The sequence below is a fragment of the Aureobasidium namibiae genome (genome assembly GCF_000721765.1).
Source record: "Aureobasidium namibiae CBS 147.97 unplaced genomic scaffold scaffold_13, whole genome shotgun sequence".
In the NCBI taxonomy this organism is placed as follows: Eukaryota; Fungi; Ascomycota; class Dothideomycetes; order Dothideales; family Saccotheciaceae; genus Aureobasidium; species Aureobasidium namibiae.
In genome coordinates, this window is record NW_013581196.1 from 774,437 (window position 1) to 797,103 (window position 22,667).

Below are 22,667 nucleotides of genomic sequence, written 5' to 3' on the forward strand. Positions count from 1 at the left end.
AGTCAACGCATTCCCCTCGTAGCCGCCCGCCAGATTGCTATATCTCTCAAGTATCTGCCTCGATCCTGCCATGGCTGACTCCAGCTCATCCTGTTTGTTGTGTTTCGACAAAAATGGCTCCCGCATCGCCTATCCTACCATCTACTGAACAAGAGAACATCTCTCTCATCTATGCTGTGCTGCCACCGCTCATCAAAAACTCCATGCCAAAAGTGCCATCTCTGCGCCGTTCGCTTTCGGGCTACAACCGTGCAGCTGCATTAGTCGGTCACGTACGAGCGTTGAGCACAGAGAGCTCGAGACCTGGCTCAGCTACCCCTCCACCGCCCTATCAGGAGCCCATCGCTTCTCTGACTTCCGTCCTGTCTGATATCGATTTCCAAGATACACCGCCGACGTCGCCTCGTTCTTTACCCGTGGATGCACCTGTCTTCGTTGATGACGAGCGAGCCGGGATAAAATGGGAGTTTGCACGTCAAGGTAACTTTCAACGCCTGCAACATACTTGTTGCTCATTATCTCATGACTATGTACATAGGCTCGAGTCTACTCCAAAGCTCATCGTGTCTTTCCTCCAATCCGGACTTCAGTCGCCAGCTGTACATTGATGCTGTCAGCTATCTTCTTCGAGGTCTGCCACGGAACCTTTTCATGGAAGAGACAGTACGACTTCAAGCGGCTATACCATCCGAGATGATGCCGCCTCAGCAGCCTATCGAGACAGTTGTTGTCCAAGGCCAATCTCATGATCATCGGGCCACACAGCAAGAAGAGGATCCAACAATACTCCATCGTATGGTAGCAATGGTAGTGCTCCAGATGTTCCTTCTCCTCTCCTTCCTCTGGCCGTACGTCCAAACGGGATGTCGAGGTGCGTACGAATACGAGAGAGAATACCACATCTCGGAGAAGATACTCAACCGGTCCTGGACGACCGCAAATGCATTGAGCAAAAATACCATGACTGTTGCCAAAACGGTCTGTAGCTGGAACGATGGTCAAGTGGGTGCAGCCCTTGAAGATGTGGTCGTCTGGTGGGTCCATGGCATCACTGGTGGACTGCGAGATGGTGTAAAGGATGGTATGGAAATGTTCGGCGTCAGACCAATAGATCGCAGAGACAAGAGGCCTGCTCGAACTTGATGTTTTACGAAACTAAACGACATAAATGACGATTAAACCATAGATCATGAAATATTTACTAATTTCAGTTACTCCACACAAGTTTTGTCTTCACACGAATGCAAAGGAGAAAATACACGGAACTTGTGTGATCAACTGCACGTTTTGGGAGAAAGAGAAGAGAAGTAGTGCTTTGATACGTTCATTTGTATGCTTTGAAGCGAGTGTATCGTTCTGCCACGCCCTTGAAAAGCAAATTCCGAAAAACTCCCGTTTCCCTTGTGCAACAGAAAGAAAAAAGGTCGTTAGAGCCATCCGTCGTCAAAGTAAAACACGAATTGAAAAAAGGTCTTGATCAACAATCACAAAAGAAGTGAAGGTGAAGGTGAAGTGGAAAAAGCATCAGGAAAAGAAGACGCCGGTGCTAATGCTTTGCAGAAAAGGGGGTCGTTGAGGAAAAGAAAAACATGTCCTGCATGCTTGGGTTGCAAGAAGGAAAGACAAGCTCAAACCGTCACACTAGATGGCAGAGATGTTCAAACGAGAACGTGGTTGTGGTGGGTCTGTCTGGCATGGCGGCGGAGGAAGTCGCGCTTGACCTTTGAAGAACCACTCTGCTGGTACACTCTGAGGTAGTTGACAGCCCAGTACGCATCCTTGAATGCAGAAGGGTTGGTGGCGACGTAATCAACACACGAGGATGCAGAGCAGCCGTCATTGGCGAAAGTCTCGCCGGCCCAGGTGCCACAGAAAGTGGTGTCGAAGACAATGGCGTGGTTGTAGAAGTAGTTGTCGAGGTCGCAGCCTTGGAAGTTGGCCATGGGCTGGCCGAACTTGCTGACGTTAGGCTTGCCGGACTTGATGGACGAGGGAATGTTGTTGCGAGGGAAGAACCAGACGTTGATGTGCTGAGAAGTCCATTCCATGGCGTAGACACCGCCGCCGATGCTGTTGAAGCCGGAGCCAGCGGAAGATGTGGAGGGCGAGAGGAAGGCGCAACCAGCACCATCACCAGCAGACTATAACTCGTTAGCATTGTCTATCAACATGAGGAAGTGGGACATGAAAACATACCGAGCAATCAGTGCCTTGAATTCTGCCGCTCTGCGAGGTGCCAGAGATGGAGCAGCCAGGCATGGTGTGGCCGGAAACCTTGTTCTGGTCGGCGAGGTTGGCAAACTCGATGATGTCGATCTCACCAGACTGAGGCCAGTTACCGGTCTGACCAAATGTCCAGAAGGCAGGCCAGACACCACAAGAGCTCTGAGGCATGTGCTGGATGTCGGCGATGAAGAGACCGTGGGTGAAAGTATCCTTGCTAGTCATGCGCACAGAAGTGCGGCCACCGGAAGAACCATCAGCGTTGAGATGAGTGTAGGAGTCAACTCCCCAGGTGGGGATGCTCTTGTTCCAGATCAGACCGTACTCGACAGCGTTGTCGTGCGACACATAGTTGACGAAACCCTGAGTGGGATCGGCGCCAGTGAAGAAGTCGAACTGGTTGTAGAAGTTGTTGCCCGAGAAGTCCTTGACGAGATTGTAGTTGGTAGCCGACACCAGGCCGACGAGAAGCGAAAGGCTCAGAGAGAGTGATGAGCGCATCTTGATCAACAAGATAGAGTGTTGTGAGATTTGTGGGAAGAAAGAAAGTTGCGAGAGAGGGAGAAGCAAAGGCAAAGGAGTGACTGAGTAGAAGACTTGAAGAGCTACAAAGCAAACGTTCCACTTGGTAGAAGTGAGGGAAAAGTAAAAGAGTTTATAGCTAAGGCCATCACATGCATACGATCACACTTGAAACACAAGACTAAAGTGAGGGACAAACAGCAGGGGAACCCTTTCTAGAGCCATGCTAGATGCTATGCGGTTCCAACAGAGCGTCACACGTGGCGTACTCGAACAAACCATAGTGCTCCAGGGATGGTGTTGTTTGCTGCTGCACGATTTGATAGCTGCATATCATGGTGCAAACAAGCTTTTAGGCCGTGTGGAGAGGGCTCTAACAACCGCCTACCAGGTCAAAGAAGAGTTCTGAAACCTGACTGTGAGGGTGTGCAATAGGCGCATGACAGGTTGGATCAGGGGGGACCTGTGGGTGCACGAAGCACTCGCAATGCAGGAGCAGTCTGGCGGCAGGAACAGGCTCCCTGCAGAGGAGTCTCCACTCTTGGGCAGGGAAGCGACGAAGGAAACCAAGATATGGTAAGCATAGAATGTGACTTGAGATTGGAAGGCACGAATAAGGAGGCAGGAAGCACACGACGAACAAAGAATGCCAAACGGCAGTCAAGGGTAGAGGCAGATGGTCCGGCTCCGGATAACTGATGGCCAATCGATGCAGGCTACCGGACATGCAGATATGCGACTCTAGACCAGCAGCTCCACCTCAGGCTTAATGTATGGAGTCGGAGATGGAGGGGACAATACCGAAGTGCCGCAGCGACGGACAGGCAAGAAAACGACATGTCCAAGTGCGAGACGTCGCATCAGTGGACGAGAGCAAGTCAGACAGCGTGGCAGTCACTTGACGTTGGAGTGGTGATGGGCAAGACGATGCGAGTCTGATCGGCGGCGCCGCTTGGCATGTCCGTCTCGTGGTCGGCCCGGGGCGCGTGCTCCAAGTTTTTTGTTCTTCCTTCTCGACAAACAGCATTTCTGTACATATGCACATCACCATGCCCAAAAGGAAAAGAGACGGATCTGAGGCGTCGGCCAGTGACGCAGAAGGTGTAGAAGGCGGTGTCAGCATTCGCCAGCACAGAGTGCAACACAAGCTCGAATATGCCCATAAGCAACTCGCGCGCGCCTTCAAGACGGCAAAGGGCTTCGAGGCTCAGAAGTCTGGGAGACGGCGCAAGACTGCTGGTGCAAAGAGCGACGAGAAAGAGGTCGCGCGCATAGAAGCCGAGACTGCTGCTCTGAAGGTGGGTCGTTCTTGACGTATCTCTTTCCCTTGTTTCTTCTGCTACTGCTCGCATCTTTCTTCCCATGAGTCCAGACCGGTCACGCTCCCGCCGTAAAATGCACAGTACTCTCCAAATGGCTAGCTTCACCGACCAGGATTGTGGGAACATGCACACGTGGGACTGCCATGCACCTTTCTCTCAATTCACACCGCAACATACTCATTGCTACGTTGCTCACAGACACTGGATCTTTCCGCTACCGCACGCAACTACCTCTACAAGTCTTTGATCAAGTTCAAAGCAGTCGCCGAATCACCCGATCTGCCCAAGGCTGTATCCACTCCTCCACCACCCATCGATGACACCGCCAAAGCCAACGTCATTGCTCGACTCTGCAATTCCAATCCTGTCAAGGAGGCTCTCCCTCCCCTGCTCAAGGACATTCAACGCGCCCTTGGCATCGAGCCCAAAGATGTAAAAGAAGGAAAGAAGAGACTGAGAGCCAAAGACATCGAGATGCAGAAACAGGAAGAACAAGCAAGACTACCGGCCAAGAATTCACGACCTACCGCAGAACCCGAATCTGGTGATGTGAGTATGGGAGAGCCTGACGATGGAAGCGACGCTCAACCGTCCGCGCGCCGTAACTTAGGCAATGCCAGCGACGACGATTTCGCAGAGTTTGACGACAGGCTCGCTGGCTCATCCGATAGCGAGGACGAAGGGGAAAGCGACCAAGTGGACATTAAAAAAGGCAAAGCATCACGTGCTGCAGCATTACGAGCTGCTCTCGGTGACATCTCTCAATCGATATCGGCATCTCCTTCAGCGTCACCATCACCCTCGCGTTCTCCCTCACCCGAATCAGACGCCCCACCCGCTAGAACCACCAAGGCTGGCACGTCTGCGTTCGTGCCTTCTCTTACCATGGGTGGTTACTGGTCTGGCTCGGAGTCTGAGGCCGAGGACTTTGAGGACGGGCCGCCAAAGAAGAACCGAAGAGGTCAACGAGCACGCCAGGCTATTGCGGAGAAGAAGTTTGGCAAGAGTGCAAAGCATTTGCAGAACCAAGACAAAACAGGCAAAAATGATAGAAATGCTGGATGGGATGCAAAACGTGGAGCAACAGATAGAACAGGTCCACGTGGCGTTCGTGGAGCACCTAGGGGCGGCCGATTTGAAAGACCTGGTCAGGATCGCGGAGTCAGAAACGACGCTGCTGAACCTCCAAAGAAGAAACACAGAGATGACCAGGGCTCCTTGCATCCCTCATGGGAAGCCGCAAAGAAGGCCAAGGAGGCAAAGAAGGTCACCGCAGCTTTCGAAGGCAAGAAGATCTCCTTCGATTGATCTGTTAGTTAGAGTTTCTACGACAGTCGCTCACTTCAGACCGTGGCCCTTGCTTCTTCTCTCGCAACCCTCCACAATCTTGTGACGATGTGCTTGAACGAGTCCGAGGCGTTTGCCTATCACTTTGTAAGCAAGAGCTGCTCACATAAGCCAGGAAATGCCAAGTCGAACGTGAGAAGGGAAGTCGGCAGCAGGATCTTCTGTTGAGGCCAAACATGACTCTGACTTGAATCACGACCCCACTGAACCCCCCGAGTGTTTGAGATTTGCGAGCGTGGACGCCCGACGATGACTCCATTTCAGCCGAAGCTTAACTCCGCAGAGTCATGGAGTGGAAGCTCGACAAGCAGCTTATTGTGGACATCGGGAGACAATGCCGTATGGCTAGGGGATCATTCATCAAGTTGTTGTCAGTTTCCAAGAAATCACTTCGTATGCCATGAATAAAACAATGCGAAATAGCAGACCCACCCTCTCAATCTCGTTCTGTTAATCTCGGGCTGAGCTGTGATGAGGACTTCCCTTTTTAGCAAGCGCATACTTTTCCATTTGATCAACGCATGCCAAGCACTCTGTTTTGCTCGTTCCTTTGTACGAAAGGTGCAGCACCATCTCGACATCCCCTCAGCGGAAGCAAACATCACATGAAGATACATCGCACGTGAATCGATAGTATCAACACATGGATGCACTCATGCACCCGGGTACGGGTTTGAATGGTCATGATTCAGAGATGTCAGGAAGCGCCAAATGCTTGAATAAGGCACGGGGATCATCTTGGCTTTGACGCCTCTTTTGACCTGCGGGCATGGCTGAAACTTTACTCAACGCCTTTTCTGATGGAACCCCTTTGTACGACTGAAGCAGATGCACGTTACGTTGGAGCAGACAAGAGATGCTTCAACGCAAAGAGTACCTCTGACGAGTGCATGTTGCAGGGTAGCCTTAGATTGCGTGATGGCATCTGTACCAGCAAAACCATCATCGCTTGGTAATGTATGTCCGGATAAGCTCCAGTCGATCGACATTCACGCTACCCGATTACGGGTGGCCGACGGGCAAGGCTCAACCGTCGTTGAATTGGTTGGCGCTGACGTCGATATCAAAATGTGTTAGGGCTGCCCGTACATTATTCATCAGCGGCGCTCATGCTAACTCCGGGCCATGTATCAATGCCGTACGTGCTCTTTTCAAAAAACCCTCCTCTTGTGATTCTAAACGTTTGAGTTCTTCCCATCTTACTGTGACGCAAGTTTTGCGACCTGCAAACATCGGTCGCCAATCTCGGACACCGCACAACTGGTCTAATTTCCCGGACGGTAGTTTTTGTGCTTGATACATAAACCTCTTTTGCTCAAGTCACAATCGACTATACACCGCTTTTCGAACGCCAAATACCAACGCCGGCATGTGGGGCAGCGGCGTAGCTGACGATCCGCGTGTTGCTCGTATGGACAGCCAAGGAGGACAGAATGCCTGGCACAATCCCGCTGAGCAACGTGCTGGACGACTGCACAACGATCCGGAATCTCAATCAACTAGCTCCGAGGAAGCTGATCGCAACGGCACCTGGGGTGAACATGATGCAGGCATCCCCAACGAAGTCATGGCCATGGAGGACTACAGAGCTCTGAGGAGAGAGCTCACCAACCGATCGAGAACCAGCAGACCACAATCGCTAGGCCGGTCATCGAGGAGACATAGCACAGCCACCAATGCTGTAGATGAAGAATCCGTGGTCGGAGGAAACACTGAAGTCCAAGGCAAGGATGAGGATGACTTCGAACTCAGCGATTTCATGAGACAAGGCCATCTCGGCCAACGCAAGGGAGACAAATCAGCCAAGAAGGTTGGTGTGGTATACAAGAACCTCACTGTCAAGGGTGTTGGCGCTGGCGCAACCTTCGTGCGTACCCTACCTGATGCCGTCCTGGGCACCTTCGGACCGGACCTCTATCACATACTCTCCAGATTCATTCCCTTCCTCCGCTCCAAGAACGGCGAGCTGAAAACACTCATCAACGACTTCTCGGGTGTCGTAAGAGATGGAGAGATGATGCTTGTCCTTGGCCGACCAGGCGCAGGTTGCACAACCTTCCTCAAGGCTATCGCCAACAACCGCGAAGGTTATGCCCAAGTTGACGGTGATGTCTCATACGGCGGCATCTCTGCTGAAAAGCAGAGGAAGATGTACCGCGGTGAAGTCAACTACAACATGGAGGATGATGTCCATTTTGCCACCCTCAACGTTTGGCAAACATTCATGTTCGCTCTTCTGACAAAGACCAAAAAGAAGGCGACAGGGGACATTCCTCTCATCGCCGAAGCCCTGATGAAGATGTTCGGAATCAGTCACACGAAGATGACTCTTGTTGGTGATGAATACACAAGAGGTGTCTCAGGAGGTGAGCGAAAGCGTGTATCGATCGCGGAAACTCTCGCGTCAAAGAGTACCGTCGTCTGCTGGGACAACTCCACTCGTGGTCTCGATGCCTCAACAGCTCTGGACTATGCCAAGTCGCTTCGTATCATGACCGACGTCAGCAACAGAACCACGCTGGTAACCCTTTATCAGGCAGGTCAAGGTATCTATGACCTGATGGATAAGGTCTTGGTTATTGATCAGGGTCGTTGTATCTTTACTGGTCCTGCTGCAGCTGCTAAGCAGTATTTCGAGGATCTAGGATTCCAATGTCCTGAGCGCCAAACCACTGCCGACTTCTTGACTGCTATCACCGATCCTGTCGAGAGAAAGTTTAGACCGGGTTGTGAGGCTAGTACTCCCAAGACACCTGTAGAGCTGGAACGCGCTTTCCGCGAGTCTTCGTTCTTCACTCGCAACAACCAGGATATTGAAACATACGAACAGCACCTCGAGCAAACCAATCACGAGGACGCAAAAGAGTTTGAGGAGACTGTTCAGGCTGGTAAATCGAAGACTGTCACCAAGAAATCGCCGTATACCGTCAGTTTTATCCGCCAAGTACTCGCCTGCACCAAGCGTGAGTTCTGGCTTCTCTGGGGAGACACTACAACCTTGTACACGAAGGTGTTCATTATCATTGCGAACGGTCTTATCGTTGGTTCTCTTTTCTACGGACAATCTCTTAACACAGATGGCGCTTTCTCTCGTGGCGGTTCTCTCTTCTTCTCTATTCTTTTCCTTGGCTGGCTCCAACTTACCGAACTGATGAAGGCTGTCAGTGGACGTGCTGTCGTAGCTCGCCAGAAGGAATACGCTTTCTACCGCCCTTCTGCCGTCAGTGTTGCCCGTGTGGTTGCTGACTTCCCAGTCATCCTGGTTCAGGTCTGTCTCTTCACCGTCATCATGTACTTCATGACAGGTCTGGATGTAGATGCCGGGAAGTTCTGGATCTACTTCCTCTTCGTCTATGTCAACACCATCTGTATCACTGCTCTTTATCGAATGTTCGCTAGTTTGTCGCCAACCATTGATGACGCCGTCCGCTTCTCTGGTATAGCTCTCAATTTGCTTATCATCTACACCGGTTACGTTATTCCCAAGACTCAGTTGCTCAACAACTACATCTGGTTTGGTTGGATCTACTACATCAACCCTATCTCATATTCGTTCGAGGCTGTGTTGGCCAACGAGTTCTCTGGGCGCACGATGCAATGTTCTCCAGATAACCTGGTCCCTCAAGGCCCTGGAATTGATCCTGCATTCCAAGGATGTACTCTGACTGGCGCAGCAGTAAATGCCCAATCCGTCAGCGGCGCCGACTATCTCCAGACACAGTACACCTACACCCGCGCTCATCTATGGCGCAACTTCGGAGTCGTGATTGCCTTCACTGTTCTTTACTTGCTGGTCACTATCGCGGCTACTGAACTCTTCAGCTTCGTTGGCGGTGGCGGCGGTGCTTTGGTCTTCAAGAAATCGAAAAAGGCAAAGCAGCAGGTCAAGGCAGCTAGCTCTGTGGACGAAGAGAAAGCTGGATCTGACAGCGACACTGCTGTCGGTGGATCGACTGGTGAGAAGGAGGAACAAGAAGCCTTGGACTCGATCGTGAAGAGCGAGAGTATTTTCACCTGGAGAGATGTTGAGTACACTGTTCCTTACAATGGTGGTGAGCGCAAGCTTCTCAACAAGGTCAACGGATATGCCAAGCCTGGTCTCATGATCGCCCTAATGGGTGCCTCCGGTGCAGGAAAGACGACCCTCCTCAACACTCTCAGTCAAAGGCAGAAGATGGGCGTCGTTCAGGGTGAGATGTTCGTCGATGGTAGACCTCTTGGAAAGGAGTTCCAGCGTAACACTGGTTTCTGTGAACAGATGGATCTTCACGATGGCACTTCGACTATCAGAGAAGCACTCGAATTCTCCGCCATCCTTCGTCAGGACCGCAAGATCCCTCGTGCTGAGAAGATCGCATATGTTGACAATGTCATTGATCTGCTGGAGCTCAATGACATGCAAGATGCTATCATCTCTTCTCTCGGTGTAGAACAACGCAAGCGTTTGACGATCGGTGTTGAGCTCGCGGCGAAGCCGAGCTTGCTACTCTTCTTGGATGAACCTACCAGTGGTCTGGATTCCCAGAGCGCATACAGTATTATCCGCTTCTTGAAGAAACTCACTGCCGCTGGCCAAGCTATTGTCTGCACCATCCATCAACCTTCGTCTGTCCTCATTCAGGAGTTCGATATGGTTCTCGCGCTCAACCCTGGAGGTAACACATTTTACTTCGGTCCTATTGGCGAGAACGGAAAGGATGTCATTGAATACTTCGGCGCTCGAGGTGTGAAATGTCCTCCTGAGAAGAACGTGGCAGAATTCCTTCTGGAGACCGCTATCAAGCCCCGAAAGCGTGCTGATGGAACCAAGATTGATTGGAATGACGAATGGGCAAACAGCAAGGAGGCTCAAGCAGTCATTGAGGAAATTGATGGCCTCAAGCGCATGAGAAGCAAATCAGTAAGCGAAAAGCAGAATGATGACGATGCTACCGAATTTGCTGCTCCCGTTTGGCTGCAGACTACCATGCTCACCAAGAGAGTCTTCACTCAATACTGGCGCGACCCTTCGTACCTCTACGGTAAGCTTTTCGTCGCAGTCATCGTCGGTATCTTCAACGGTTTCACTTTCTGGCAACTCGGAAACTCTATTCAAGACATGCAGAACCGCATGTTCACGGCTTTCTTGATTCTGACTATTCCTCCTACCGTTGTCAACGCCGTCGTTCCCAAATTCTACCAGAACATGGCTCTCTGGATGGCTAGAGAATTGCCATCGCGTATCTACGGTTGGTTCGCTTTCAGTACCGCTATGGTGGTCGCCGAGATCCCTATCGCCGTTGTTAGTGCGGTTGTATACTGGCTCCTGTGGTACTTCCCATCCGGACTACCTACTGACAGCTCTACTGCTGGTTATGTCTTCTTCATGGTGCTGCTCTTTTTCTTCTTTCAAGCATCGTGGGGACAGTGGATCTGTGCATTCGCACCTAGTTTCACTGTTATCTCGAACGTTCTACCTTTCTTTTTCGTCATGTTTTCACTGTTCAACGGTGTCGTACGCCCCTACGCCTCTATCCCCGTCTTCTGGCGCTACTGGATGTAAGTACCATGTCATCGTGTTGGCCTCGGACTCGTGCTAATATCAACTCAAGGTACTACGTCAACCCCTCGACTTACTGGATTAGCGGTGTCTTGGCCAAAACCCTCGACGGCATCCGCGTTGAATGTACTCCAAGCGAGACAGCCAGGTTCAATGTCCCTGGCGGCCAAACCTGTCAATCATACGCTGGCGCTTTTGCAACTTCAGCAGGTGGATACCTTCTCAACCCCGACGCTACCGCCGATTGCCAGTACTGCCCTTACGAATACGCCAACGGCTACCTTGCTTCTCTCAACATCAAGGCTAGCCAAGCATGGAGAGATCTCGGCATCTTCTGCATCTTTGTCGTGTCCAACTGGGCTTTGGTATACTTCTTCATCTACACTGTGCGCATTAAGGGCTGGAGCTTTGGCTTTGGACCATTGTTTGGTGCGTTAGGTAGCATGGTCGGAGCCATCAAGAAGCCTTTCAAGAGCAAGAAGAAGGAGTAGAGTTTTTTTTTTCTTCTGTCATTTTCTTTTTTGTGAGGTACAAAAGATGCGGGTTTTAGCATGGTGTTTTGCATGTGTTATCTCCGGAGTCATCTATATTTACAGTTCGGCTTCACTATCAAAATTCATATTTTACATTCTCAAATATCTTGGAAAGCACAGTGCGTTGCTTGCTGAACGCTGTTTGTGGCATAACTAATTGATCTCGTTGGTTTCGGAAGGAGCAATGAACTTATTCGAGCAAAAGCCGAAGTAGAGTCGATCTACGATCCTCCCCTCGTGCAATGGTATGTCAGATGAGTAGCTACAGAAATGCATAGTCTGGCTAGTGGACAGCAAATATCCACTGAGAGTCGTGATATCGTCTACTCGCTATGGACCCGGGCTACCGTTGGGAAAGAACTGCGCATTGTGATAGCTTCAATTGTTGGAGGACGATGATAGGAGGGAGAGACTTTGGCATACGAGGAAGGTGCTTTATGCAAAGAGGTGCAAATCCCACTCTCCCTTCTACTCGAGTGAACACTGCGGAAGGCTTAATGACTTCAAGTGAAGGCATATATTCGAAGAGAGCCAAGAGTAGGTGGCTTCTCAACGTATACTATACGCTTTCTCGAAGTTGTGTACTTTCGCAGTTTTCGCGCGACATGCCATTGGACCCGGGGAGCACGAGGAACAGACACGGAAGGCAAGGAGTAACCGTCAAAATCAGATGTAATTGTGATTAAAGGCTATACCCGCGCTCATCGTTACAATGTTCACCAAGCACTCAGAGCTCTGAATAACAAGCTCGCCGAGCGCTTAGATGTTCTTGAGGATACCAGGCTGAATCTCCTCTAGCTTGGCAGTCAATTCTGCCCAGACCTTCTCCTGTGTCTTTTCGCCCTCTTCACTCCTGACAAACTTGGAAGGCTCCTCGACCAAACAGTTACTCATGTACTGACCATGAGTCTCGTGCGAAGCCAGTGCAGCAGCGACAAGTGTTCTGCTACCCACTTCAGTAGTCCTGGCCAAGAGCTTGTACATCAATTGGAAAGCAATGCCGCTGTGTTCTCTAGACAGCTCGCTGTAGCAGAAGCCAGGGTTCATGGTATTTATGGTAACAGGATATGATGATCCTGTCCTCTCGACCAGAGCGCGAGTACCGAAGACATCCATAAGCTTGCTAACAGGATATCTGATACCCATCTCGGAGAGCTCGGGTGTTGCCAGAGCGTCGAGAATCGAATCGCCCTTCTTTCGCTCGGGAAGATCTGTCCAGTGGTGAACTTCGGAAGCGACGATGGTGAGTCTGGGTTGGATGTTGTGTTTTTGAGAAGATCGCTTTAGTGCGGGCAAGACGAGGAGGGCGAGAAGGAAGGTCGAAATTACGTTCACTGTTATCGTCGACTCCTGTCCCTCGAACAGTTGAAATTTCTCGGTGCTGATGCCTATCACGGAGGTTAGTCTGCTTGTAAATTCTGAGAAGGATAACAATTAAACATACCAGCATTTTCGACTATGGCGTCAATGCGAGGCAATGTATCGACTCTTTTTGCGAACTCTTTGACACTCTCGAAGGAAGAAAGGTCTAGCGACCACACTTCTGCTACTCCCGTCCTCTTAGTGCTCTGCTCGATGTCTCTGACTGCCGCTTCGCCTTTCTCCAAGTTTCTGCATGCGAGGATGACCTTGTCTGCACCAAGGCGTACCAAGTGACGGGATGCTTCACGTCCCAAGCCGACATTTGCACCGGTGACAATAAAGGTTTGTCCCTTGCACGATTGCTCTGGATATTTGGGAGTGATGAAGAATTGCGAGTACAGGAACGTGAGGATAGATGTGTAATCCATTGTTGTTAAGATTGAGATTGGTTCAATTGACCAAGATAGCGATGAAGACTTCGATGGACGAGGGACAGCGGTTCTCATAAAGTCTCTCTTCTTCGTGGTAACACACGGTCTTATGTTCGACCGTTAATCCCTTTTGGTGATGTCTGGAAATCAACGGACATAGGAGTATGATTTCGTCCGGGGGGGCCAGGAGTGACTGCGCATGGTGGCTTCCGTATTGCTTGGCGTTTAGCGTGGATTTTATCCATAATCGGCCACATTGTTGCGCCGACCGTCTGCGATCTCGAGCCGTGACAGCGCCATCAATGTCAAGATCAGCTTCGTATGTTCCTGATGGTGGAGCAAAGCCATCCATGACTTCAATGAGAGTCCTTTCATGGTCTCGACGCCGGCTCAGAACCAAGCCAGGAAGCCATCCGATTTGCAGACATCACAATAGTCCCATACGGCGATGGGTCCTCTGTCTTTGACCGTCAACGGTCTTTCTTTCTGAGCGGGCCAGACGCATTTCAGTCCGGTCATCTTTGCGGCATGGCATTCGAGGTAGCAGCGCTTGACCAAATGGCCGCACTTCAATGATTTGACCAACTCGAATGTGCACATTGTGGCTGTTGTTCAGGTCGCAATACAGGCTCCAGGGTTTAAGAAGAACTGGATGATTATTACTGACTTGCAATGATTTGAACATGGGAATTTGCCAAATTATTGTATCGTTGTCGGATACCGATGAAGCCCTTCCATTCTCCGGCGGCGTCACGCTGGCATGGTGTGATTTGCTACCCTGTTCGCCCTGACACGCATTATAGCGTCCAGAACACTGTTGACTGGGGTCTATGGAGTGTTGCTAATGCATCAGATCACCGAAAAAGCCATAGACCTAGAGGTACGGCATGCTCATTGATGCATGTATGCATGAACGATGGACCTTACATCAATCCGAAACGGAAAGGCATGTAAGCGTCCAAAGCTGTCGCTCTTTACTACGACACACTCCACTCCTGCCATGTTCAAGCACGTTTACATAGCAGATGTAGGCAACGCATGGTTGCGTGACATGGTTCTAGAGCCTGGTTACTACTCTGGCTGCACCTAGGTTTGATGTCGGTCCATTGTCAGATCACAATACAGTCCTAGATGCATATCATGTCGTTTTGTCACGACTCTTTTGCGTTGGCTGTACACAAAATACATGCAGTAAACATGTTAGGATAATCCCAATGAGCTCAATCATCTGACAGATCAATCACGACAGTTTTCCGTTTCTTCCGTCGTGGCTATGGGTCTCAAGCGAGTACTCTTGTCCGTTGTGCGACACCGTAACAGCACCTCCCCAGTGTACAGATGGTAGACTGATGACCAGTGTTGCAAACATGCCAGGTATCTTTGTAGAATCGGCGAGCGACAGACCGTCATACACTGTGAGATATGTTGCGACCACGCGCTGCTGTACACTGACGATGAGAGCCCATATCTGGGCGCACATTTCTGCCTGTTCAAAGGTCATCGCCATGCCGAGGCCGCTTGATTCGGTCCATACGATTAGTGTTTCCTCTTGCTTTTGGTATCCACAGTCGTGTAAGATTTCGGTATCAAGCAGCATGGGCTGGGCATTGTCTTCAGACCGGACAGCAATACGCCCTTCACCACTGGTCAAGAGCTGACCGGCACAAAACCCGGTGCCACGGTCATACCGGTTTTTGTTCTGGAGCTCATAGACCTTGACGCGCTTGTCGTTATTGTCGAGCCCGCCAAAGTCCATCGGCTTGTCGTTCTCGTCGAGCTTGTCAACCTTAACAGGCTCATCATCCTTCTGAGGCTCGTCGACTTTGATGGACTCTCGGGCATCATGATGCTTTGAAATTGCTCCTTTCTCGTACAGGAGCATGTTGTGCAGCTTCGCACTTGTACCATCTCCGCGTACTGCAAGCTCCTTACATACCGTGTTCAAGATTGTGTTGACGTAGATCTGCCAGTGTTCGCCTAGCGAGAATCGATCCGGAGTAATCTCCCATCTACTAGAGGGACACAATTAGCATATCCATACGACGAGAAAATTCACCTTGGCACGATGTCATAAGCTATGATCAATCCCTGCCGCCTAATACAAGACGCAGAGATGGCTGCTAGCTTGTCATGAGGCTTGGAGACTTGACAAGAAAGACCACATAGGCCGGGGGATAACGTACTGGGCCGCTGATGCATCGGCGAAACTCTCCTCTCCCTCGCCAGATAGAGCTAGCTGAGCGGCTTCGATAAGCTTGAGAGCATCCCTTGGGCACAGAGAAATCGGAATATCGTGCCCAGGTGAACCATCTGTACCCGCTAGTCGCACTTGTGGATCCACGAATATGTCGAGTCTTTTACTGGTTGCAATACGACCCGCGATACTGATCTGATCGAGATACTTGTGAAGGTCGCCCAATAAATCATCGGAGAGCAACTCAATCTCCTTTGCGAGGCGTTCATCTTCGGAACTTGCCATAGCTCCTGGTGGTTACAACACTGCAGCAGCCATTGATTTTGTGTGATCCTTCGACAATGTAGGTATCTGGAGGTTTAGGTTGACGTGTTTTGACGCGTTTCAACGCGCACCGTCTCGCGAGAGTTTATTTCACACAGCTACAGGCCATCTTGTTTCATGCTTGATGGAAAGCGATACCTTATACCGTAGGCTTCTAGCTTTCACTCTCTTGCGAGAAACTGCTCATCGAGCATGGAATGGAGCTCTTTTGAGGTTGGACCGGGTTGCGTACACTGTTGGCAACACGTGGATTACACAAACTGAATTCTGACAGTTTCTTACTCTCGATATCCATACCCTTCATTAGATTCAGTCAGCAATCTAGTATCGATGGCAATGCTCGTACGGTGACCAAAAAAAAGAAGTGGCTGTGGGTGGGTGTCGGTACGCGATCGTGCCTGCGTCTTCGCGAGATCCATGACGTATTTAAATCTTGGACCTTGGACGGTACAGTCAAGCCGTCACATTTCACGCGCCAAAAAGTATGCTCTACAGCTTCTCAAGATTGGTCTCTCTTTTGTTCTGATCTAACACTGGGATACTATTCTTCGGCAAACAACATATGAGCCGAGCTCTCTATCACCTTCGAAGCACATTTACAAGCAAACGTATCCCAAGGCTCTTCATAGCTTCCAAATACAGAACCATGTCTTTCAAGGTCACAAAAACACTCACTTCGAACGATGGAAAGAATGAGGACGTTCCCTATGGACCATCTGTTTGGTACACGGACAAGCACCTTTTCACGTATGGCCACGAGCTTCAACTGCCAGAAGCCCGACTTCAGAACTGGTATCCATCGTCCTTCACAGATCCCAAGGATACGAGCACACGGTTCCAGACAATGGAGCACTACATAATGTGGCGCAAAGCCGTATGCTTCAGTGACCAGGAGACAGCTGAAAAGATCCTCGTGGCGGCCACGCCTAGCGAAGCTCAAGCACTCGGCCGCCAAGTCAAGAACTTTGACGGTGCAAAGTGGCGCAAAACTGTGCCTGATGTTGCAGAGGAAGGAACGTGGTTGAAGTTCTCCCAGATTGCTGAATGCCGCGAGGCGTTGTTGGCGACAGGAGACAGGATCCTGGCCGAATCCAACCCTGCGGACCGGAACTGGGGGATCGGGTTCCGTGGAGATGAAGCTGCAGAGAACGAGAGTGAATGGGGCACAAACTTGCTCGGCAAAGCGCAGATGAGGGTCAGAGAGAGACTGGTAAAGCAGGAGAAGAAATGAATGACTGCGAAGTTGACCGACTGGTGCAAATACCTTCGTAGAAGGCGTCTCACCATATCATGTTTCCTAGCAACCTTATCGATACAGTACAGTTAGTCGCTTCACAGATAGCATGGCGGCTAGGTGCAAGAGAGCTCATCGCAACGACTCTCGCAAGTCAGGCCGAAAAGCTGCAGCTCAACAACGTCTGGATCGACTCATCCCCTGCGTTACCCGATGAGCCTTGCCCGAGTGATATACTTCGTGCATTGTATAAATACGTTGTGTGGCACAAAACAGAGACGAGACTTCCCATCCAGTTTACCCGCCGTATAGAACACCACGGGCGATAAGAATAGTGTAGCGTTCTAGCAACCCCGCCGGGTGAGAGACACGATTAGCAAGAGACGTTCCACCACGAATGCTGTGGAGGTCGAAGGATGGGGGGGGTGGTTTAGGGCTTGCTACCATTTAGCCTGTTCGAAGGTCGCAGTTCACAAGCTCGTAAATTCGCTATCATGATTCTCATTATTATCGGCAGCGCTAGCGAGCTCTGTGCTGATCCGGATGGCCGCTCCTGAATCAATGAAATTCCCGAGTTTCGAGGTGCCAGGGCAACAGCATTCCAGCATTAAACCGGCCATGAATTCTGGCAATATGGAAGCTATGGGGAAGGAATGAGAGGACAAGCTAAAGATACAAGACCTGGCCAAGGAAACTCTCTGCGCGGGCAGCTGCGGTGTGGAGGTTCTGTGGCGTGACTTTGAAAATGCCAATTCAGACCTGCATGAACGTACTTGATACAACGTAGTTCGCATCGGTATTTTATTGGTAGATCTAGTCACCAGACCTCTGGCAGAAAGAAGAAGGATGTACCATATTTGAAGTAGATTGTCAAATTGTTTGAAACAAGTATTAAGAGGTGTAGCTGAAATGTTGAAAAGATCTGAGTCAACTCCTCCTAGTGAGACCTCACCTCGATCCTTCGTGAAGCTTGGGTATCCTGCGAAGCAATAACAAAAACATACGAAAAGTATTCATCCTAGTTCCAAAATCATACGGCACCATGCGTGCGTAGACGTAGGACCAAGATATCCATAACATTGTTCGTTAGATTGCCGTTTAGACAGACTCTGCGGCACGAGCCTCAGAGTTGTCAACCTTCTCACGTCTCTCGCGACCCTTGTCGGACCAGGGGAAGTGAGCAACAGGGATGATGAAGAACGAATTGCTGGTGTCGGCAATACCGGCCAAGGCGTTGTACCAGGCAGCGAATGCAGCAAGCATACCGAAAGCACCACCAGCTCTGAGGCAAGCGACGTTTCCGTGCTGAAGGTAAGAAATACCGAGCATAAGGAACGCAAGATCGAGGGTGAAGAAGAGGAAGAAGAATGCAACGGTCGAGCGCAACGTGCAAATGAGCAGGATGAAGGTAAAGATGAACCAGCCCTGGTTAGGAGTCAGTCGAGTGTGCTGAGTGTTTCAAGAGTAGGTTTTGCTCACCATCAGATAGAAACCAAAGACGTCGTCGAATGAAGTACCCTCGTAGGCGCTAGCGATTTCGAAGCCACCAGGAGTCAAGATGATAGCAGTGCCAATCCAGAAACCACCGTAAGACGAAAGAGCAGTGGCACCGAAAGTGTTTCCGACAGCCATCTCCCTGTATAGTGGTTAGCTTCTGTCGCATATGCCTCATCATGTCTCGGCTACATACCACATGCCAGCGAGAAGCTGGACCAGACCACCGTATGCGAAAGCGGCACCAACGACGATGTTAGGCTCAGCGATACCGCGAGTACCAAGGTTGATGAGAGAAAGGACGAAGGTGGTGAGGGCGAAGGCGCTCAGACCAAGAGGTGCAGGGTTGGCGAACTTGCGGTCGGCAATGGGCTTGTAGAGACCGGGTTGGAATTCACCACCGAAAGCAGGAAGACGAACAGATTCGCCAGTGTTGATGTGTGCCAGAGGGTTGCCGCCGTAGTCGTAGGGCTTGCGCTGCTTCATGGGGCCAAGGTTGGCAGGTGCGTGGTCGTAGCCGTTGACACCATTCAGGCCATTGAGGCCATTCAGACCATTGGTCTCTTTCTCCATGCCAGCATAGCCTTCGGCGTTGATGGCGTTCTGCTCTTGTGCAGTAGACATGTTGTAGGGTAGTTGGGTTGTAAGGATGTCAGGAAGAGATACAAGTGACTGCTTCCAACAAGCGGATCGAGCTGGAAGGAGGGGAGTCGTGGGTGATAATGCGGAGAGTGGAAAAAAATCGAACGGCAAGGGGGGAGCTACATAATATATTCGGTACCGCTAGCTCATGACGAGATTGTTTACCTGGGGTACTCCGCGTGGAGTTTGTTTAGCTCGAGTTAGCGTGCGGAAGGTCATGATGTGCCGCTGACTGTGTGAGGACAGGGCCGTTGTTGATCTTGTTGCCCACCCACAATTATTGCTTTGTCAACCTGGTGATCGAGTGGTTCGATTCCCTCATCTGTCAAGCCTCTCTAAGACTTGTCCTTGGATCTTCTGGGCATCACATAGATCTAGCACACCGAGCGCTATGCCTCGTTGTCTGTTGTCCGGAGGATCTGAGCATGTCCGACGTGCCGCCGTCTCCATGAGGTCCTTGCATACCCTGCATGAGCCATGTCTCTGTGTGTCGAGTATTCGCTTGGAGGACACCGACACGATGGCTCTCGAGACCGTTTGCATATATCCTGGGATCCGTTGCCAACACGATGTCAGCCCAGGCGACGATCTTTTGCCGTGGCCTCCCTAGATCCCCTACTTCCGCGCGTGATGCCTTGACTCCTCACGCCCACTCCTTGAGTGCGCCATCTCGAGAGCTTGTCTCCTATGCCGTTACTTCCCAGATGGATGACAGATGTCGAGAGTCTGACTTTCAGGCGTCGCGAAGCAAATAACGAAACGCCACTAAACGTGGATAATCTGCTTACCTCTCGAGGCCAAGCAACGCCATCTGTGCGTGCAAAGGCTTCATCTCAATCAAAGTGAAGCTTCGTTTATTCAGGCCCGTCACCCAGAAGATTGTTCACAACATCGCGCCGTCTTGCAGACTGCTGCAGCTCGAGTCCCCTCCTGAGACTGCTCTCGGCTAATCGGTCGCTCGACCGATCTTCTATGATTATCCGTCGATCAATAGCCGCGAGTCCGTCGCGCAAAGGGTAAACGTGAGCCGCACGAACGCCTTCAGTTGGAATTTGTTGTAAACGCCTTACAAATTCTCCAAAAACTCAAGCCCCGGACTCTGTCTCAAGCCCTCGGTTCCCACTGACGATTCCAATTTGGTAATGTCCGGTTACATGATACGACAAATGGGCCGGCGGAACGGAGGTCTGGTGGACAGTGTGCACGGTGGAAGATCAACGAGTTCTCGCCCGTCAGTTCTATCCGAATTGCCGTAGATGACAAACCCGATCATAGGCAGACCGCCGTTACCGGTCAACGCCTTGGTATTGCAGTGCTGGGCCGCCAACGCAGACGCCCAAGCCTATGTGATGGTCTTCTGGAAGTTCATGTCATAACTACTGTACACATGCAAGGACATTAATTCCGCGCTTCCACGGGCCAGAATCCTGCAGCTCCTTCGATCCATCCTGAAACATCCTATGCATATGTACGGTATGAGGTCGACATGGATTATCCTGCGCGACTCACATTTATTCTCAGGGTTGTGGTTCGACTAGCGAGCGCGGATGGATGAGACCCTTCTTGTGGGTAAGAAGAAACCAATCAGAAAATCACCGAAGTGGTCGAACGAGAACAGCATAGAATGCACTGTTGATGACTCTCCTTTCCACTGGGGTTGATCATCGGTGCCAAGTCGTTCAGCATCTCTCAGGGATCGAATGCTTATATGCGCAATCATCACAAAGTCTGAACGGCTCGCGTCGCTGTACAAAATTGGAATGCACGTTTCAGTCTCCAGACCGGCCCGATCTATGTTGCACGCATCGCGCTTGGGTTCATGCGTTGCGAACAATTGCATCTTTGGATCGTTCTAGCCGCTCTGATCAAGATGCTGAATACCCAAGGTCTGTAGCGATACAAGATCCGCTCACGGTGCTCGAGGCATCTGAGGCCAGGAACAAGACAGTCTGAGCAACCTCCCCAGGATTGACCATCGTTACAGGCCCCTTCATCATGGTCGAGTAACCTTCGTCGTTTATACTCTTGATAGTACTGGAGATGTTGGTCTCCATTCCTGACGGGAGCACAGCATTACACCGGATGCCCTTATCCGTATAAAACGCAGCTGTGTTTTTCGTCAAGCCTACAAGACCATGCTTGGATGAGGTATAAGCAGCGCCTGTAGAAAAGTGTGTCAGCACGGTGTTCAACTAAATGTTCATGGAGATTCTATTTACCAGCTGCAAAGCCGCGCAGAGCAGCCACGGATCCGATGTTGATGATCGAGCCTTTGATCTGTTTCTCTAGCATGTGATTCACGCCAAGCTTGGTGACCATCATGGGGGCCGTCAGGTTGACCGCAATGATACGGTCCCAGAGGTCCTTCTCTAGTGAGCCTACCGGATCTGGAGACACAGAAAGTCAGCTGGATCACAAAAAAATGACTTCAGTTTGATCACGTAGTCTATATGTCCTTGGTATTGGCCGCCTCGAGGCAATGGACACCGAGAAACCACGGAACGCGTGCGATATCACTTGATCTCGAGAAACTTACCGAGGCGATCAGTAAGTCCTGCATTGTTGACGATGATATCGATTTGACCAAATCGCTTGGTTGTCGCTTTGAATACATCATTTAGGTCATCCTCGAGTGTCACATTTGCTTCGACGGCAAATGCTTTTGACGAGTCGTGAGAGGCTTCGAACTTCAGAACCAGATCTGTATTGATATCGACAGCGACCACGTTTGCTCCAGCTTCCAGGAAGAGATCTGTGATGGCGAGACCTAGGCCTCCGGCACCTCCAGTAACGATGGCAGTCTTGCCTTCTAACGACAGGACAGGCGACATGGTTGATGTATCTGGGCGATTCCGAGTTGATTTGGTTGCTGTTCCCTTCACGGCTTCAATATGTATGACTGGCGAGACGAGGTACAGCTGGGTATGGGTTTTGGTTTGAGACGTAAAGTCATGAACCTCATATTACGCATCAGGCGTGCTCTAGAAAGGCGTGGAAGTCCCCGCAATCGGTGTCATTGCCTTGTTGTTGCCGACGCCATTCCAACATTCAAGCACGCAATGAGTATTTTCTTCTACCAGAACTACGAGGATAGCCATGTCTTCATACAATAATGATGCTCATATGTCTCAAAGTCATATTCGACCCTCAAGTGTGCCATGACGGTCTGCCGACATAGCTGGACGGAATCGCAGTTGACGTCATCTATCGTCATCATGCTAGTCGGATCACCCTGGTCTGATAATGCCAGGAGCACTAAACATCCACACCACGCTTGGTCGCAAGTCAGGAGGCTCGTCTGTGAAGTGTAAACACAATACTCATTGGTGCCTGGGACAAAAGACGAAAATAGAAGCATCTCGAGATCTACAATCAGGAATGGTGATCTTCTGCACTTCCGTTGGACGGCATCCTTCGATAGCTCCATCCTTCAGTACCCCGCGCCTGGCAAGCTAGGCAACACTTCACTATCTTGTTTATCTTGTTCCCTTCCCTCTTCT

General features: G+C 50.6%; 9 protein-coding genes across 9 annotated transcripts; 4 read left to right on the forward strand and 5 right to left on the reverse strand.

Annotated features, from left to right (window-relative positions):
• Positions 1-161: 161 nt before the first annotated feature.
• On the forward strand, positions 162-1,104 carry M436DRAFT_9870 (uncharacterized protein; the record flags this gene model as incomplete). Its single annotated transcript, XM_013569923.1, has 2 exons — positions 162-480; positions 539-1,104. Coding segments are annotated over 2 exons (885 nt in total), but the record flags the coding sequence as incomplete, so codon positions are not given.
• Positions 1,105-1,658: 554 nt separating this feature from the next.
• On the reverse strand, positions 1,659-2,724 carry M436DRAFT_83791 (family 16 glycoside hydrolase; the record flags this gene model as incomplete). Its single annotated transcript, XM_013570267.1, has 2 exons — positions 1,659-2,141; positions 2,197-2,724. The coding sequence occupies 2 exons, from the start codon at positions 2,722-2,724 to the stop codon at positions 1,659-1,661; spliced, it is 1,011 nt and encodes a 336-aa protein (XP_013425721.1).
• A 1,070-nt stretch (positions 2,725-3,794) lies between these two features.
• Positions 3,795-5,375, forward strand: M436DRAFT_83792 (Bud-site selection protein; the record flags this gene model as incomplete). Its single annotated transcript, XM_013570268.1, has 2 exons — positions 3,795-4,043; positions 4,266-5,375. 2 exons carry the CDS (start codon positions 3,795-3,797, stop codon positions 5,373-5,375), a joined length of 1,359 nt encoding a protein of 452 aa, XP_013425722.1.
• A 1,408-nt stretch (positions 5,376-6,783) lies between these two features.
• Positions 6,784-11,444, forward strand: M436DRAFT_83793 (ABC drug exporter AtrF; the record flags this gene model as incomplete). The annotated part of the gene is made up of 2 exons (XM_013570269.1): positions 6,784-10,952; positions 11,006-11,444. The coding sequence occupies 2 exons, from the start codon at positions 6,784-6,786 to the stop codon at positions 11,442-11,444; spliced, it is 4,608 nt and encodes a 1,535-aa protein (XP_013425723.1).
• Positions 11,445-12,245: 801 nt separating this feature from the next.
• M436DRAFT_83794 (NAD(P)-binding protein) lies at positions 12,246-13,276 on the reverse strand (the record flags this gene model as incomplete). The annotated part of the gene is made up of 2 exons (XM_013570270.1): positions 12,246-12,874; positions 12,931-13,276. 2 exons carry the CDS (start codon positions 13,274-13,276, stop codon positions 12,246-12,248), a joined length of 975 nt encoding a protein of 324 aa, XP_013425724.1.
• A 1,243-nt stretch (positions 13,277-14,519) lies between these two features.
• On the reverse strand, positions 14,520-15,758 carry M436DRAFT_65641 (uncharacterized protein; the record flags this gene model as incomplete). The annotated part of the gene is made up of 2 exons (XM_013570157.1): positions 14,520-15,291; positions 15,463-15,758. 2 exons carry the CDS (start codon positions 15,756-15,758, stop codon positions 14,520-14,522), a joined length of 1,068 nt encoding a protein of 355 aa, XP_013425611.1.
• A 685-nt stretch (positions 15,759-16,443) lies between these two features.
• M436DRAFT_74578 (DUF1768-domain-containing protein) lies at positions 16,444-17,028 on the forward strand (the record flags this gene model as incomplete). The annotated part of the gene is made up of 1 exon (XM_013570271.1): positions 16,444-17,028. The coding sequence occupies one exon, from the start codon at positions 16,444-16,446 to the stop codon at positions 17,026-17,028; it is 585 nt and encodes a 194-aa protein (XP_013425725.1).
• Positions 17,029-18,129: 1,101 nt separating this feature from the next.
• M436DRAFT_51301 (uncharacterized protein) lies at positions 18,130-19,011 on the reverse strand (the record flags this gene model as incomplete). Its single annotated transcript, XM_013570043.1, has 3 exons — positions 18,130-18,456; positions 18,511-18,663; positions 18,718-19,011. The coding sequence occupies 3 exons, from the start codon at positions 19,009-19,011 to the stop codon at positions 18,130-18,132; spliced, it is 774 nt and encodes a 257-aa protein (XP_013425497.1).
• A 2,021-nt stretch (positions 19,012-21,032) lies between these two features.
• Positions 21,033-21,998, reverse strand: M436DRAFT_51164 (3-oxoacyl-reductase; the record flags this gene model as incomplete). The annotated part of the gene is made up of 3 exons (XM_013570015.1): positions 21,033-21,328; positions 21,387-21,554; positions 21,704-21,998. 3 exons carry the CDS (start codon positions 21,996-21,998, stop codon positions 21,033-21,035), a joined length of 759 nt encoding a protein of 252 aa, XP_013425469.1.
• Between the last annotated feature and the right edge of the window lie 669 nt (positions 21,999-22,667).